At 37.5% G+C, this 15,927-nt stretch overlaps 1 protein-coding gene across 1 annotated transcript; it reads left to right on the forward strand.

The window, feature by feature from the left end:
* Nucleotides 1-4,342: 4,342 nt before the first annotated feature.
* LOC140168582 (putative carbonic anhydrase 3) lies at nucleotides 4,343-15,182 on the forward strand. The gene is made up of 8 exons (XM_072191982.1): nucleotides 4,343-4,764; nucleotides 8,066-8,101; nucleotides 8,719-8,889; nucleotides 9,561-9,718; nucleotides 10,610-10,705; nucleotides 11,154-11,232; nucleotides 12,007-12,173; nucleotides 13,911-15,182. Exons 1-8 carry the CDS (start codon nucleotides 4,698-4,700, stop codon nucleotides 14,205-14,207), a joined length of 1,071 nt encoding a protein of 356 aa, XP_072048083.1. The 5' UTR covers nucleotides 4,343-4,697; the 3' UTR covers nucleotides 14,208-15,182.
* Nucleotides 15,183-15,927: the final 745 nt, after the last annotated feature.

A 15,927-nucleotide genomic window follows, 5' to 3' on the forward strand; every position in this document is an offset into this window, starting at 1 on the left:
ATACCTTCAAGAGAAAGTCAGGGATTTGCAATTTGTGTTTGGAGGAGAAGTTTACAATTTTGTGTGAAAAACGTATCAAAGGAAAGGATCTGTTAAATAGAAGAAGTGAGTTAATTAGTAAATGTAGGCATGGCAACAGGCCAGCAAGCCGTGTTAAAAAGAAGTAGTTTTAAATTTGTGCTCAGTCACCTGAAGATTGCAGGGCATGAAACACAGTGTTGTGGCACTCGGTGTGTAAACCATATCAATTTGTATTAAAGCTCTACCCATCTGGGTATCGAGCACTCTTAAACTGCTAGTGATACTTTTTACATATGTTTATAAATAAATATAAATATACATAAATACAATATTATTCAAAACAGACCAAGATGAGATACCAAAATGTGAGCAACCAAACAACTTTGGTAGGAGTCTGAGGAGGAAGAGGACTAAACCAGAGGCGAGATAACCTACTTATTGAGAAGCTGGATATAGTAGGGCACCGGGCTGTTGGCGAATCTTTCAGTGCGCATTGTCAGCCTGGTAAATTCATCATCATTCCTAAGACTCCTACCATGGACCTCCTTCCTTCTACGAGGGAGAAGCCCGCTAGTGCGTTCACAAGAAGGAAGCGACTGAGCAAATGTAAGGCAATGGCTTTCCCTCCTAGTGGAAAGGGGTTCCAAGTTGCAAGTACTGAGAGCATGTTTGTAAGAAATGTACTTGTTATAACCTAATATAATCTTGCAGGCCCTCTTCTGGATACGTTCAATCATCAAGGATTGCTTGACAGTAAGAGAAGAATGCCAGATGACATCGGCATATTCCAGGAGAGGGCGAACATAACAGGAATAAATGGTGATCAATTCAGTGGTGTTGAAACCAAAACGTTTTAACTTACTAAGAATAAACAATCTTTTGTTGGCATTTTTGCAAATATGATTAACTTCAGTATCCCATTTGAGATCCGCCTGGATGTAAATACCAAGAACTTTGGCATGATGAACATACTTCAGAGAAGTGTTACCAATATTAAGGTCAGAACGTGGCGGTGGATTTCTCATGTAACAAATGTGGATAGCTTGACATTTATCAGGATTTAATTTAAGTTGGTTTTTCAAGGACCAATCCAGGAACTCATCAAGATCAGCCTGAAGACTGCTGCCCTCATTACAGTTGCGGTTCTCCGCAAAGGTAAGATCATCAACATATTTCCAGTAATGAGAGCAGCAGCCCTGAGCCGCATCATTGATGACTGCCTGGAAGGTGATAGGACCAATTTTGGTGCCCTGAGGAACACCTGCATGAAGCTGAGCATAATCGGACAAAGTTTTATTATATCTGACGCATTGACGTCGGTCACTGAGAAAATTGATGACCCAAGGCACTATCGCCCCCTGACACCCAAGGCCAATAACTTGTCGATCGCAATATTATGATTAACAAGGTCAAAGGCCTTGGAGAAGTCAGTGAGGACCACAGTGCCTATATTTTGAGGTGAATCAGAACCAAGGAACATAGTATGAATAAGATTAATCAAATAATGAGATGTGGAGATGCCACTGATGTTACCAAACTGGTTAATATCAATATTGACAGAAATATCCTCAAGAATCCATTTTGAGATGAATCCCTCAGCAATTTTAGCAAATATATCAGTTAATGATATGGGCCTAAGTTTTTCAATACTGGGGGATATTGTTTTGGAACTGGAATAACAATAGCAGACCTCCACTGATGGGGACAATGCCTTCAGCAAAAGAAGAGTTCAGTATTTCAGTCATGGGACCGCTCAACTCATATGCAAACTCCCTTATGATCTTAGGTGGGATGCAGTCAGGGCCACAAGATTTGGATGCCTTAACTTTCTCCATCTCATGATAGACCTCCCAGGGATATTTGCCCATGAGAATGATGGCTTTGTTAAGATTTCTTTTATTTTGATCATTCTAATACTTGATGAGTAATGATCACATTGCACTATCATCTGGGTTATTCAACTTTGGCCACTCTTAATCTTGGACATAAGATATTAACTCATCTTTAACATGTTGAATAGAGTGTAACCACACTGCAATGCCCTACTTATGTGCAAGAGTTCTATTATGACTTTAAAGTCAGGAATTCGTGAACTCAAGCCGCGCTTGAGATCCTGACTTCACGACTTTAAAGTCAGGAACTCGTGAACACAAGCCGCGCTTGAGTTCACGACTTCCTGACTTTGAACTCAGGAAGCATGTGGTATAGGGCACGCGACAAAGTCAGGAAGTCGCGAACACAAGCCGTGCTTGAGTTCTTGTGTTCGTGACTTCCTGAGTTCAAAGTCAGGAAGTCGTGAACTCAATTCCTCAAGCGGCGCTTGAGTTCTTGTGTTCCTGAGTTCAAAGTCAGGAAGTCGTGAACTCAAGCGCGGCTTGTGTTCACGAGTTCCTGACTTTAAAGTCGTGAAGTCAGGATCTCAAGCGCGGCTTGTGTTCACGAGTTCCCGACTTTAAAGTCATGAAGTCAGGAACTCAAGAACTCAAGCGCGGCTTGAGTTCACGAGTTCCTGACTTTAAAGTCATGAAGTCAGGATTTCGTGATCCTGTGTTCCTGACTTGAAGTCAGGAAGTCAGGAACTCAGGAACTCAAGCGTGGCTTGAGTTCACGAGTTCCTGACTTTAAGTCAAGAATATAGGATCTCGAGATCCTGAGTTGTCTTAACTATTTCTTTATTTTTATATATTTACTTTCTCTTTTCAAACTGGCTAAGTCATGAACACAAGAAGTCGGGATTTGTGATCACAAGATACTGACTTCTTGCGTTACAAAGCAACCCGCATGGCCCTTACTTACTTCCGTACGTTTCAAATAAATGATAATCGTTTCTTCCAGGCGGCGGATGACATGATCGAGCCAGCAACTCGTGAAACCGCCCGACCGTATGGCATTTTCCAATACACTCGGTTAGTTTTGTGGGGTTCATTATCGAACCCCAACGGTTTTAGCTTGTATTTATAGCCTATTATTTATCAACATAGGCCTATTTGTTTGTGATAATTCAAGCGTTGTAAAATTTCAAAATAATCCCATTCAATTACACGGTTGACGATGAAAATTTACTGAATTTAGAGAATGCAATGCGGTCACCACCTGGTTTCTTCTTCATGTTCTTGTGTTTAAGGCGACGCGATCTTTTGTTGGTCGAAGCAACCAAAATATCGATTTCCATTATCTGAATCAATATATTATTGAAAAATAACTCTTTAGTGTTTTGCAAAAGTACATTCTACAAATCATATAGGCCTACTTTGAAAACTTTCTTGATTTATTGTTGTTAATGAGTTATGTATGTTTTACAAAAGTGTTGTTGTTTCACCCCTCTTTACAACATAACTCAAAAACCACAGAATCTACAAAAGTATATCTGTGATATTTGAATTCTTCTACACGCTCGCTATGAAATGATCAATGCAATTTTTGCCAAAGCTCACTACTATTCGCAAGATGCTGTAAACTACCAAATCGCAACAGTTTGAAATAGTTGCTAACCTTAAGGGATCTAAAATGAGCGTTTATTGCGTTTCGACAGTATTTTTTGTAGGACATGAGAGCACCTCAGACCTATCGAATTGCATTCTGAATACGAAGCATGTCTTTCTGATATCAAATAATTTTCATTTTTTGAAAATCACAATGTAATACAAATTTTATGACAAATTATAAAAATTTGATATTTTTCAAATTGTTGATATATAACAGTCCTCGAAGTAAATTATATAAATCTAATGATATATTCTTAAAGTGTATGTAGCAGGGAGGAAAAGCCGACGGTCAATTATAAATTTTGACCTTTCATATTGAAGATATGGAATAAAAAAAAAAAAAGACCTATTTTTTTGGTGTTTTGGGAAAAAATCCATATCTTCAATACGAAAGGTCAAAATTTTCAATTGATCGTCGGCTTTTCATCCCACCTACATACACTTTAAGTATAAATCATCAGAGTTTACTTCAAGTATTGTTAAATATCAAAAATATCAATTTTTAATGATTTGCCATAAAATGTGTATTAAATTGCGAATTTCAAAAAATCAAAATTATTTGATATCAGAATGACATTCTTCGTATTCAGAATGCAATTCGATATGTCTGATGTGCTCTGATGTCCCAAAATAAATACTGTCCAAACGTTCATACCCCAGCCCTTAAGGCTGTGAGTACAGTACGCTTTCCTGCTCGTGCAGCACCGCGATGCAACTGCTCTCCGGTCACCGATTTGTTGGTCAAATTGGCATCACTGCGTATCTGTCAATCGGAGGCAACGGTGGCAGCAATCAACTGGTGGCAGTAGGGACTGGGTAGGTGACATCATATAAATGGTTACATGACACGCGCCACAGAAACTCCGCCCACTTTATCATCAAACTAGAAATCTATAATAATTATTTAGTTTTCAAAAGTTCTAACCTTTTGCATTTTGTATCATTTGGGCAATGAATTTCAACCAGTGAGCACTATTACGGAGGCGAGGAAAACCTGTATCTGGAATACTTATTGATTGAACAGTCTATGGAATATATAAACACTAGTAATCAATACATCTCTACCACATGAGATTGAGTGGCATTGACGATCACATTGCATGCCGTCATCGCTTCAATTAATAAATAACCTTGGATTTTTGAGCGTCTAAGCTTTGCGTGTAAAATACATACAGTTGTAGAAGGAACCACATGGATACCAACATCAGCATGTTGTCAACTCTGTTTCTCGCTTTGTTGTTTTCTTTGCATTCAACTGGTAAGTGATCGATTTGTATTCGTTTAAAACTGAAGATCTATGTTTAAATATGTGACACTAGTTATCCTAGATGTTTGTCAATTTTATACGAAATTCATTGCTCGAGAAATTGGCAAAAACGTAGAAAAATATGAAGACCCAGTCTATCCACAGATCATGTCAGAAATTAATATTTTGTTCTGGGTCTGACTAAAATCTAAATGCATGTATAAATCCATGTATATTATTATTAACACACACACTAATAGGTGTGCGTACGGACACTTAAATATTTTTTAAGGTTGGCCAAACATATCAAAGGTCGTTAGTCTTATCACCAGCAGATATACCTGCAATTTTAGATTTGATCATTTCGCGAATCATTGATAGTGCCATTAAAACAAGTCGTCATAACTTACCCCATCCCTCAATCAAGCTCGGTGCCTAAATATCTGCACTCACCCCTATTACTGCAATATTAATTTTATGCATATTTTAAAAATTTACCAATCAACTTACAGGAAGTCATCAACAACAACTATTTTAAACTGTTGCGATTTAGTACAGGATCTTGCGAATGGTAGTGAGCTTTGACAAAAATTGCATTGATCATTTCATAGCGAGTGTGTAGAAGAATTCAAATATTAGGCCTATATACTTTTGTAGGTCCTGATTTTCTTTAGTTGTGTTGTAAAGAAGGCTGAAACAACAACACTTTTGTAAAGCGTACATAATTCAACAATAAATCAAGCAAGTTTTCAAAGTATACGATTTGTAGAATGAACTTTTGCAAAAAATTATTAAAAAATTACACTTTGATGTTTTGATTTAGATAATGAAAATCGATTTATGAGTGTTTAATATACGACCAACAATTATACCTGTCACAACCAGGCATAGTTCCAGTATAAACTGTAACTCGTCGTACCTAGGTCAGTAGATGTCATTATGTTTATGATAAAGACTGAAGTCTTGCTGGCAGGACTAAACCAGGCATAGACCTACGATCATATAAATTATACGCATCACTAGTGCTGCATAAATGGTACCGGTACCTGCGATAAACGGCTTTCAAGGACAAAAATCTACTACAACTTCATGATTTATGGAATGTCAATTATATCCACGATTCATGTTTATCAAATAAGTGCATCGAGTGATCTATAATATATTAATATTCCCACGGGATATTATTTATTTTAATATCATTGTTACGCAACGCAGTCTGCAACAGCTAAATGAAATATAGCCTACATCAAAGTGCTATTTTTTGAAATACAGCAAGATAATGTAAGATAGTAAATGTAAACCTGTATTATGATTGATTAGACTGAGTGATAATTAGCCTAATAGACCAAAATTTTTTTGTATATTGTACGGTGTACCATGAGGGACATGCCAACTTCACTCTTTTTGCAAAGTTCTTAATGGGACAACCTGGATAGCCTACTATATGAACATAGATGGTCATTAGAAAATTGCACTTGTTTAAAAAATACCTAAAATATTTGCATTTTCCAAATAAAAGGTAGGCCTACACTGCAAAAATTGTTTTAAAATAACTGAAAATTTAAACAACTCTGGGTTGTATGTATATATACCACAGCCAATACGAGCTCTAGCAAAATGAGACACCTTTTAGGCCTACCTGGAAAGGGTTACTCATGGTATCATACAAGTGGTAAATTTGTGTTGCCCTTGAACGTCTTAATGATTGTACTTTGCAATGATTTCTGTCTCGTGGTGAGTGGCCAATCATACAAATAGGCATTAGGCAAAATATCTATCATATTGTAGGCTGGCCTACACTTCCCACGACTGCTCTACGATCACAAAATGTTGCTTTTTGGGGCACAAAAGGTTTGAGGCCCGATTCAGTCAGTGTTTTTACTATATTTTTCCCAGATTTGTTCAAGTAAAAAAAAAAAGTAAAAAATCATTTTAAACTGTTTAAGAAAATCCAAATAAGGCCTACAGAAACAAAAAATTGCTTTTTTAATCAAACAAAATATTTCGTTTTTGATGATCTAGTAATGTTTTCTTTTTTTCACTACCAGCTATGTGTTTTTAATAGTAAAACAGCCCAGTCAATTCAATTGCTAAGGCGATAGACACTGGTGCGTACCAGAGGGTGCGTACAATGCGTACCGGTAGGCCTACGAATTCGAAGTATTAAACTCCCTGAGAGTCACATTTCTGTGCTTGTGGGCAAAGAGTCACATTTCTGTGCTTGTGGGCAAATTCGCAATTTGCAAATGCATCACCAGAGATTCACCACCGTTCGAATTTTTATCACGAAAAGTTTCCAACTCGGTAATTTATTATAGATAATTTGTCCTCGTCTGCTGCCATGGCAACTGCCACATTCATGTTCGAAAAATATATTAACATCAATAATGATAACCTCTGAATCTATCAGACGTGTTCACATTCGAGTTGTCGCAGGTGCACCTTTAAAACTAAAATCAGAGCATGATCAGAGGACCAACTTATATCTGGGCAAATCTACCCCCTTTCCTGTTGGTTTTCGGTATGGGGGGGCACGGTTGTTTGATGGGATCATTTATTAGTTTTTCAAACAAAACATCATGTACAACCAAATTTTAGGCTTAAACATCCAAATGTGATATCATGCTAATGTATTCAGATACTTTTGAGTCATTCTCAACTTTAATTTGCCCTCTTTTACAAAATTATTCACTTTTATAGCTTTTTTATGGCAGTATTAATCACCTACCCCTTGCAAATAACGAAATATGATTTAGGATAAACAGCGCCATCTATAGTTTGCATTAAGTTAATAATGAAGCCAATTCTATATACATCAAACAACCAGGGCTATAGAAATCCAGGACTGTACAACTCCACTTTGTTATACGAGGGGCGGTCAAAAAGTTCGTAGAACAAGGTATGCTACTTTGTCGCATGGTAATGAATTTGGTGTCATTTGAAAGCTTGTTATTACTGCAAAAATAGTGTGATTCTTACACCACTGTATATGGGCAGGACACTCCTCAGAGGTACTACCAGAAGTTAACACATGGTCTGATGATCATCATAGAAATTTCTTCCGACGGCGGTGAAAACTCAAATGAAATTTAAAAATGTACTTGCATTTCGTTGAGGTTTAAAAGAAAAATTGCGATGGGTGCAATAAGGTATGTGATAAACATGTTCAAGAGTGAGATAGAAAGAAGTTGGCTAGTAGGCCCTACTCTTTCAAGTACCTTGTTCTACTAACTTATTGACCCCTCTCGTAATATTGACGTATTATATTTAAAAAATTACTCATGGGACGTTTTTATTTATGATTATTTTCCAGATGCTGCACCAGAATGGGGCTATAAAGGAGATAGCGGTAAGAATAATCCTAGTCGTCGTGAGTTTTGGCATAATGCCGAATCACCGACTATTTAAAAAAAACCTCTGGCCCTGGTGGCATTTGAGCATTTTCTGGACATTAGAAAATGCTCCGGACATGTTCTGTTGTTTTGTACATGTATGTAATTGATGTCAAGAATTCCATCTTTGAAAGTTGCATGAACTTTGTAGAGCATCGTTAAGTTCTTAAAATGACCGTTTTATATCCAAATTTGCATGCAAACGCTCTTCAATGGTGTAGGCCTATGTATGAAGATAATCATAGCTATAGTGGTACCTGCTCAAGAAATTTAGCGGTTTATATAGTACTGTTTGACTTTGGCAGCCATTTGAATATTTCGAACTGGAACAGACCGTTTAGTCCGAAGGTTTAGGGCATTAGGTTAGGATGATTATAGGTTACTGTTAGTGTTAGGGAGAGGGTTACAGGTTAGGGTCAGAGTTCGGATTTAGACTCGGGGTTATGTTTAGATAGAGGATAGTTTTTAACGGTAAGGATATAATTAAGTTATTGGGTTTTTGGTCTGATGGCCGTTCGGAATCACCTGTAATGTGAAATCACAACTTTTTTGTTGTTGTCTTGTTCATCATCAGTTGTTGCTGAAGACTGGGCGACGGTGCACGCGAATTGTGGCGGAGAATCGCAGTCTCCAATCAACATAGACACGTATTATGCCAAAGAAATGGAATTTGATGCATGGAAATTTACGAACTATGATGTGTTGGTAGATAATGAAACGAGTATTATGAATAACGGACATACTAGTAAGTATTTGTCTTGTCTCTCTGTCTGTCTGTCTGTCTGTATGTCTGTCTGTCTGTCTGTCTGTCTTTGTAGGTTCCTCTTGATGTTTCGCTAAAGGAATACTAAGCGCGCGATTTTGTCAAATTGAAGCTAAACTGGGTAAAACTGGAATAAATTAGTGCGAAGCTGAAAAAAAAAAAAAGCACTTTGGGGCTAAAATAACCAATAATGAGGTAAACTGGTTCAGAAACCCACACACAGGCGTCAACATTGGGGGGGGGGGGGGATGAACCATCCCGCCCTAGCAAAATATTGGGAGGGGTTTATCCCCAATAGACATCGATATGGACATCGATATTCATCTTAATTTTATCCCTTGCACTCATAGCGATTTTTTTACCAAAATTGTTTAATGGTGGTGTGGTGGGGTGGTGGTGGTGGGGTGGGCGGAGATTGTTGAGGCCCACTGACATTTTAATTTTCCTCCTATTCTAAGTAAGACATTGGGATATAGGATTGGGATCCATTGGTAGGATTAGATTAGCGATTTCTTTAATCATATAGCCAAATATCCAGTAAAAATCTCATGTCCGCACGATGTTGAGCCCAAAACCGATTTTTGACAACTACAACTAAAGTTATATTGCCCATCGTCTCTATTTACTGGTGATTTTGTCTTTCTTTGTTTCAGTTCAAGTGAACCCTGGTACTTATACAGCTGGCTCTACAACTATATCTGGCGGTGGATTACCCAGTGTGTACTCTTTTCTTCAATTGCATTTTCACTGGGCAGAAACTAACGATGCAGGCTCAGAACACACACGAAATGGCAATGCTTATCCTGTAGAGGTACGATGTCCTGTATTTCGTGTGTCAGATGTGCTCCACAAAAAAAATCTTTGCAACGTTGCTATCCTATTCCTACTACTTAATATCACTTTCCTTAAAGGCCCATTCAGTAATTTGCTCATCCGATCGTAAAAAATCATCAAAATTCAGATTGGTACAGTCAATATTTAGAGTCAAGTTTTGGAAGGTTATTTTGGGGTCATCCAAGGTCACCCAGGGGTCATCTGAGGTCAAATTACGAAAAACTGTCGTATGGGCATGAAACTTGGTGGGTACTTTAACATTTAGAGTCAAATTTTTGGAAGGTTGTTTCGGGTCATCCTATAGGTCACCCAGGGTCATCTGAGGTCAATCTAAAAACTGTCGTATGAGCATGAAACTTGGTGGGTACAGTCAACATTTAAAGCAAATGTTTGGAAGGTCGTTTGGGGGTCATCCGAAGTCATCCAGGGGTCAGATGATGTCAAATTACTAAAAACTATCGTATGGGCATGAAAATAGGTACAGTCAACATTTAGAGCCAAATTTGTGGAAGGTTATTTCGGGGTCACCATGTGTTGTTGCAGGTTCATTTACTTTACCATGAGTAATCGCGAAAGCATGCGGTCGCGAAAGCAGGCGAGACTCGATTGTGGTTCGAGAACCGCCTGGTTTTTTTCAATTGGGTTGTGTGCCGGTCGGGATTTGTGTACATTTGTTGTCATGTTTAATTAACACTAAACTGTTCATTCTTTCTGATTGAATATTTTTTGATGGAAATATCATAAGTATTTAAGAAATGGTAAATATAATTTAGTCTTAAGTTTGCCCATGTTCGATTCAGAAGTGAATCGCACCTGCACCTCCAATTTATCATCATCACAAAAATAATTTTTTTAAATTTTCCAACAGATGCATCTTGTGCACTGGGATTCAGGGAATTATGCTATACCACCACTAGCAGTTACAAGTGCTAAGGGACTTGCAGTACTTGGCGTATGGTTTGAGGTATGCAGTATACAATATATGAACATTAATGTGCATAAAAAATGTGTTATTTATTAAAGGGGCATTTCGTAATACATAGCCTCGTCCCTTTTCTCAATTAAAATGAGATATTTATACCTCTGGATTTCCAACAATCATGTCTGGACAAAAAGTCCGGAAATCCGAACTCCTTTTTAGGGGTGTGCAACTACTTTCTGGAATAGCCCATGGCTTTACCGCGCCTAGGACCAAAGCGCAAAAAACGCGTTCAAAATTGTCCCGAGTTTATTTGGTTAGATTTCTCTGGTTAGATTTGATTTTTAAAGAAGATGTAAATTTCAAATTTTGGTTAATTGTTGTCCCAGTATTTCGAGCCAAGGGGAGGGCAAATGTTGACCTCCCCTATCACACGCCACTGGGGATGTTTGATTGTGATTTTATTTTTGTCATTATTACTATTTTTGTACAGGTTGGAGAAGAGAACCCTGCTTTTGATTCCATGCTGGATGCTATTTCAGAGACCAATGTTATGTACAAAACACCAAATTGTAAGTTATTTTTGTTTTTCCTTTATTCTGTGTCATTATTATTATTATTATTATTATTATTATTATTATTATTATTATTATTATTATTATTATTATTATTAGTGTTATTATTATTATTATTATTATTAGTGTTATTATTATTATTATTATTATTATTATTATTATTATTATTATTATTATTATTATTATTATTATTATAAATAGAACTGTATTTGGGTTTAATCAAAATAATATTTCCCTGACTACCACGTAGCTAAATCTTGATCTATCGACTCTAGTCCGTATGCCTTCCTCGAATCCGTAATTTAGACATTATTTTTTGATCACATTGGATTTAAATCGCGACGTACATTTTTTTAAATCACTGATTTAAATAAACCTTTTCACTTTTTGCCGTTTTACTTCATTCCTAATGCTACAACTTTTGGATACGATTGAAATAGGTTCAACAGGTTTTGTTCCCCATGATTTTATCAAATCATTTTCTTTGACATTTTTACTATATATACCTGATGTCTGGCATTATTCTGGGCTCTTTCGACTTTATCATGGGGTACCGGGTATAAATTTTATTTTTTTGTTCTTAAATCAAAAAAATAAAATAAAAAATCAGCTACCCTGATTAACCCGCTAAGGAAGCGCGCAAGGCTTTGCCGATGGTATTGTAGGCTACAGGTTTTTTTCATACACCCTGTACATTATTATTTGTTTGATTCCCACTGTAGTCATTTCACAATTGGCATAATTTCTGAACTTTGTTATTTTCTTTTGCAGTGGGATCTTATGTATTTCCAGAATCTGCATTATTTAGCCTGGGAGATTTACTACCAGCGGACACGACAAAATTTTATCGCTACGATGGATCACTAACTACTCCCAATTGTTATGAGAGTGTTGTATGGACCGTGTTTAGTGACCCAATCCAAATGTCTGAGGAACAGGTAAGAAGGCCCAAGATGTAGGCAAGATGTAAGGCATTGCGTATAATTTGGTCCGATAGCGTTTATCGATGTCCCGATAGGCACCGATTGCGCTTTCTATCGTACCCTGGGTGGGTTGGAGTGAGGGAGATTATGCCGATCGAGGTATACGGAAGTGACCAACTAGTCCTGGTCACTACCATTATAGGTGTTACTATGAGTGTATAAGTTGACTCAGGTCAATTAATGTTCCCGTGAAAGAGGAGGGTAGGGTATGGAATAGCTTTGACCTTTAAGAGTATTTCTTCCCGGGCAGAATATTTTCAACAGTGTGTACGATTTTTCGTCCAAATTTATCTCAATTTTATTTCCCATTTTTAGTCATTTTAAGGACACTTCACTCTTTGCCGTCCTCATTTTATCTCAGAAAATTATCTGGGGAGTTTTCCCCGGCTACACCCTGCCTGACCGTGGGTTAATGTGCCACTTACAAATTTGGAAACATAATACCATTTCAACTCCGGAGATATCCTAAGTGTACATGGTATGTAAAAACCTCCAACCATCTCCTTAGCCCCTACAAAAAGTAGCTTATGAACTATTTTGGGATATACCGAAATGGTCATTTTTTTGTAGTCATATCTTATGTCATAAATATCTCGACTCGTGCTGAAACTGCATCCTCATCTCGCCTGCATGTTTCGACTTTCGACATCAACTCGCTATGCACTTTAAACTTTCAACACTCTACATCATGCTCCATAAGATGTCGCCACTATGTTTTAATTTCGCCATAGGCCTACTATAGACTCAACATCACTACTAACTTATAGCTAACACAACACCCGATACGGTAACTACTTTCCTCGGCACTATCAATGTCAACTATTATACAAATATTGACTGCTATGAGGGGCATGGTTAAAATTTTAGGCCCAAGGTGATCTCAAAACCATGACTATGCCCCGAGGCGTAGCCGAGGGACATAGTCATGGTTTTGAGATCACCGCGGGACTATAATTTTAACCATGCCCCGAATAAAAAGCAGTCAATATTTGTTTTATATACCAAATCTTAAGATTCTTGTCATCTGTTTGGTTAAAAGCATCGATTTTGGGAAGAGAAATTAATAGTTTCAATGCGAACGGCACACAGATTACAATCTGCGCTTTCTGCGTAATTATAGCGCGTGAAAACATTAACGCGTGCGTAATATCATTTACGCTGGGAAAAATGCGCAGTTTGATCGTGACGCACGTGACCGGTCCATAGTTCATTTCCATGGACCGGTCCATAGTTCATTTTGCGGGCATAGTTAATTCAATGACGGCACTTCCAACCAATCAGATGACAGGAATCTTTATATGAGGTATATAAATTGTAACATGCCTAGTCTTCTTGTCAGTGACACATTTTTATTGTTTTTAATTGTTTTTCTGTCTCATTTACATGATCTGATGATCAAAATCCACACTTCATGCTCTTCAATCTTCTTCAGCCTCTCGTCTTTCGCACTGAATGTCATCGTCTCTTTGTCTTGTTGGGTTCATCCTGGGCACCAACAGTTTACACCAGTTTTGCACCACTATTGTCACCTCTTTACTCCCTCACAAGCACTTTGATTTGATAGGGATAAATCATTTTACGATGCTAAAAAGCTAATTAACTATAGTTTGTTCAACAAGAAATTTATTGTCTGCCATAAACTGGTTTTTGTCATTTTTCAGTACTTTCCATCTTCTATTAATTTGATTCCAGATTGAAAAGTTTCGTGCTACTTTCCAGAATGAGCCGGAACCAAATCCTATTCCGGAAAACTACACCGCACCCGAAGAACTTCCAATTGGCTTAAACTATCGTCCCGTCCAGGATCTCGGTGACCGTACCGTCTACAAGGGCTTTGCTACTCTATCTGCACCTGAATCCACGGTGCCAAGTACTACTGCAGGAGCTACAAGCCGCCATTTTGATACATACACTGTCTTTCTATTATCTATTGTACATTATATATTTTGGTTATCCGAAGATATGTATAAATTTCCTTATTCACCTTGAAGATAAAACACTATTTTTTTCTTTTGAATATACGAAGCATGTGGGTTTCCAACTCTTCGTTTTCTCAAACAAAAACAGAAACAGCATAAGAACGTTACCAGGTGACGATCATACACTGCTAATGGTGGTATGTGTGTGTCTAAAATAAGGGTAGCTATAATTGAAGACTGAATTAAAAGACTAGTTTTACATACGATGTCCTGTCAACAAGACCAAAAATGCTGTACTGCGCAGGTCAGTAACCAATCACGCCGCGTCTTTGCCCTGACGTCAGATGCAATTTAGTTCGGTCTTCGATTATAGGGGGAGTGTTTGTCGCCATGAAAGAGGAATGCCTCAAGATACTGTCTGACACCAAAAGCCTTCCAAAACCTGATCGGTGTGATACAAACGCGTCCCTGGCTTACTTCCATGAGCTTGGTCATAAGTTGTTAATGCTCTCCGTGCTAGCCATGCGCTTCAACAGAAAAAGTTTTGAAATATTTTCTCAAAATATCAAGAGCTATCTTAAGAACTACTGAACCAATACTAGGCTTGTTTGTACTCATTTTAATGCATTTTTTTATGCTGATTCCAAATATTGTCATGAAAATTTAAATTTCTGAAATTTTTGAATTTTTAAATTTTGTTTGAAACATGTCGTCTGCAGTCGATACCCGCGTGAAGAGAGTTAAGCCATATTGTATAGACTTTTCTTGACGTCTTCTCTTGAGTCAATTACGACTTCGCGTTTTGTGGTTGTGTCCAGAGGCGACGGGGTTCACAATAATTGTCTTAATTTTGGCCCATTTTTGCAAATTATCCCGCATTTGTCCCAGTAAGCACGAAGGATGAAAATTATTATTCCAATAGCATTTAAGTTAATATGTTCACGCGCTAAGTGTGCATGTGTCCCAGTAAAGTAATTTTAATAGCTGATCAGCCGGACGATTTGGAAATGTTGCCCCCCTGACTCGGTGGCCCCAGAACGCCCCTGGTTTAGAGTCACTTCACCGTAATCCATCCTTGAAAACTCCGCTAAACCACCGACAAATGTGACAATGGTTTTAATTTGATAATAAACTGTGTCGGCATTTGAGTAGAAAAGAAAGACGCACAAATTTAACATAATGCCGTCAAATGAATATATTTTAATGTTTTAATTATTGAAAGGCACACCGTTAGCAATATCAAAATGTACCAATTTATGTATATTAGGCTAAGTAAAAAATAAAACATGTTTCACGTCCGGGTTTTCGAAAAAAAGGAGGAAGAGGGGGCTTTTTATTTTCTATTTTTTATCGCAAAATTGGTGTAAATACCCATACTTAGAGCTGTTTTAGCGTACAATCCGTACATACAATAATGCCTGGAAAAAGGAGGAGGCCCTTTTTTATTTGTTGTTCTGAGAGTTACACCCCCTCTAATGATCACAAAACCTTCCTAAAATGTTTCTTGTATCTTAACAAGGCTATAGAAAGTATCCCAACTTCGTAGACATATTTTTTGAAAAGTTATAACTGAAATTCAAAAAATTTGAGAAAACATCAAAAAAGGAAGCGGGAGGGGACGTGAAACATGTTTATTTTTTTTATTTGGCCTTATACGTTACCGTAGATCCTAAATGGAAAAGCTCGTTGTGGCATTTTCTTGTCTCAAGCTCTCATTTTTATCTGTTTTTTGAGTGTATAAAGTGTGGTTAATTTTGAAGTAGGCTGATTAGGTTTTATGGCAAGTTTAA

This window comes from Amphiura filiformis, chromosome 13, assembly GCF_039555335.1.
Source record: "Amphiura filiformis chromosome 13, Afil_fr2py, whole genome shotgun sequence".
Taxonomy (NCBI): Eukaryota; Metazoa; Echinodermata; class Ophiuroidea; order Amphilepidida; family Amphiuridae; genus Amphiura; species Amphiura filiformis.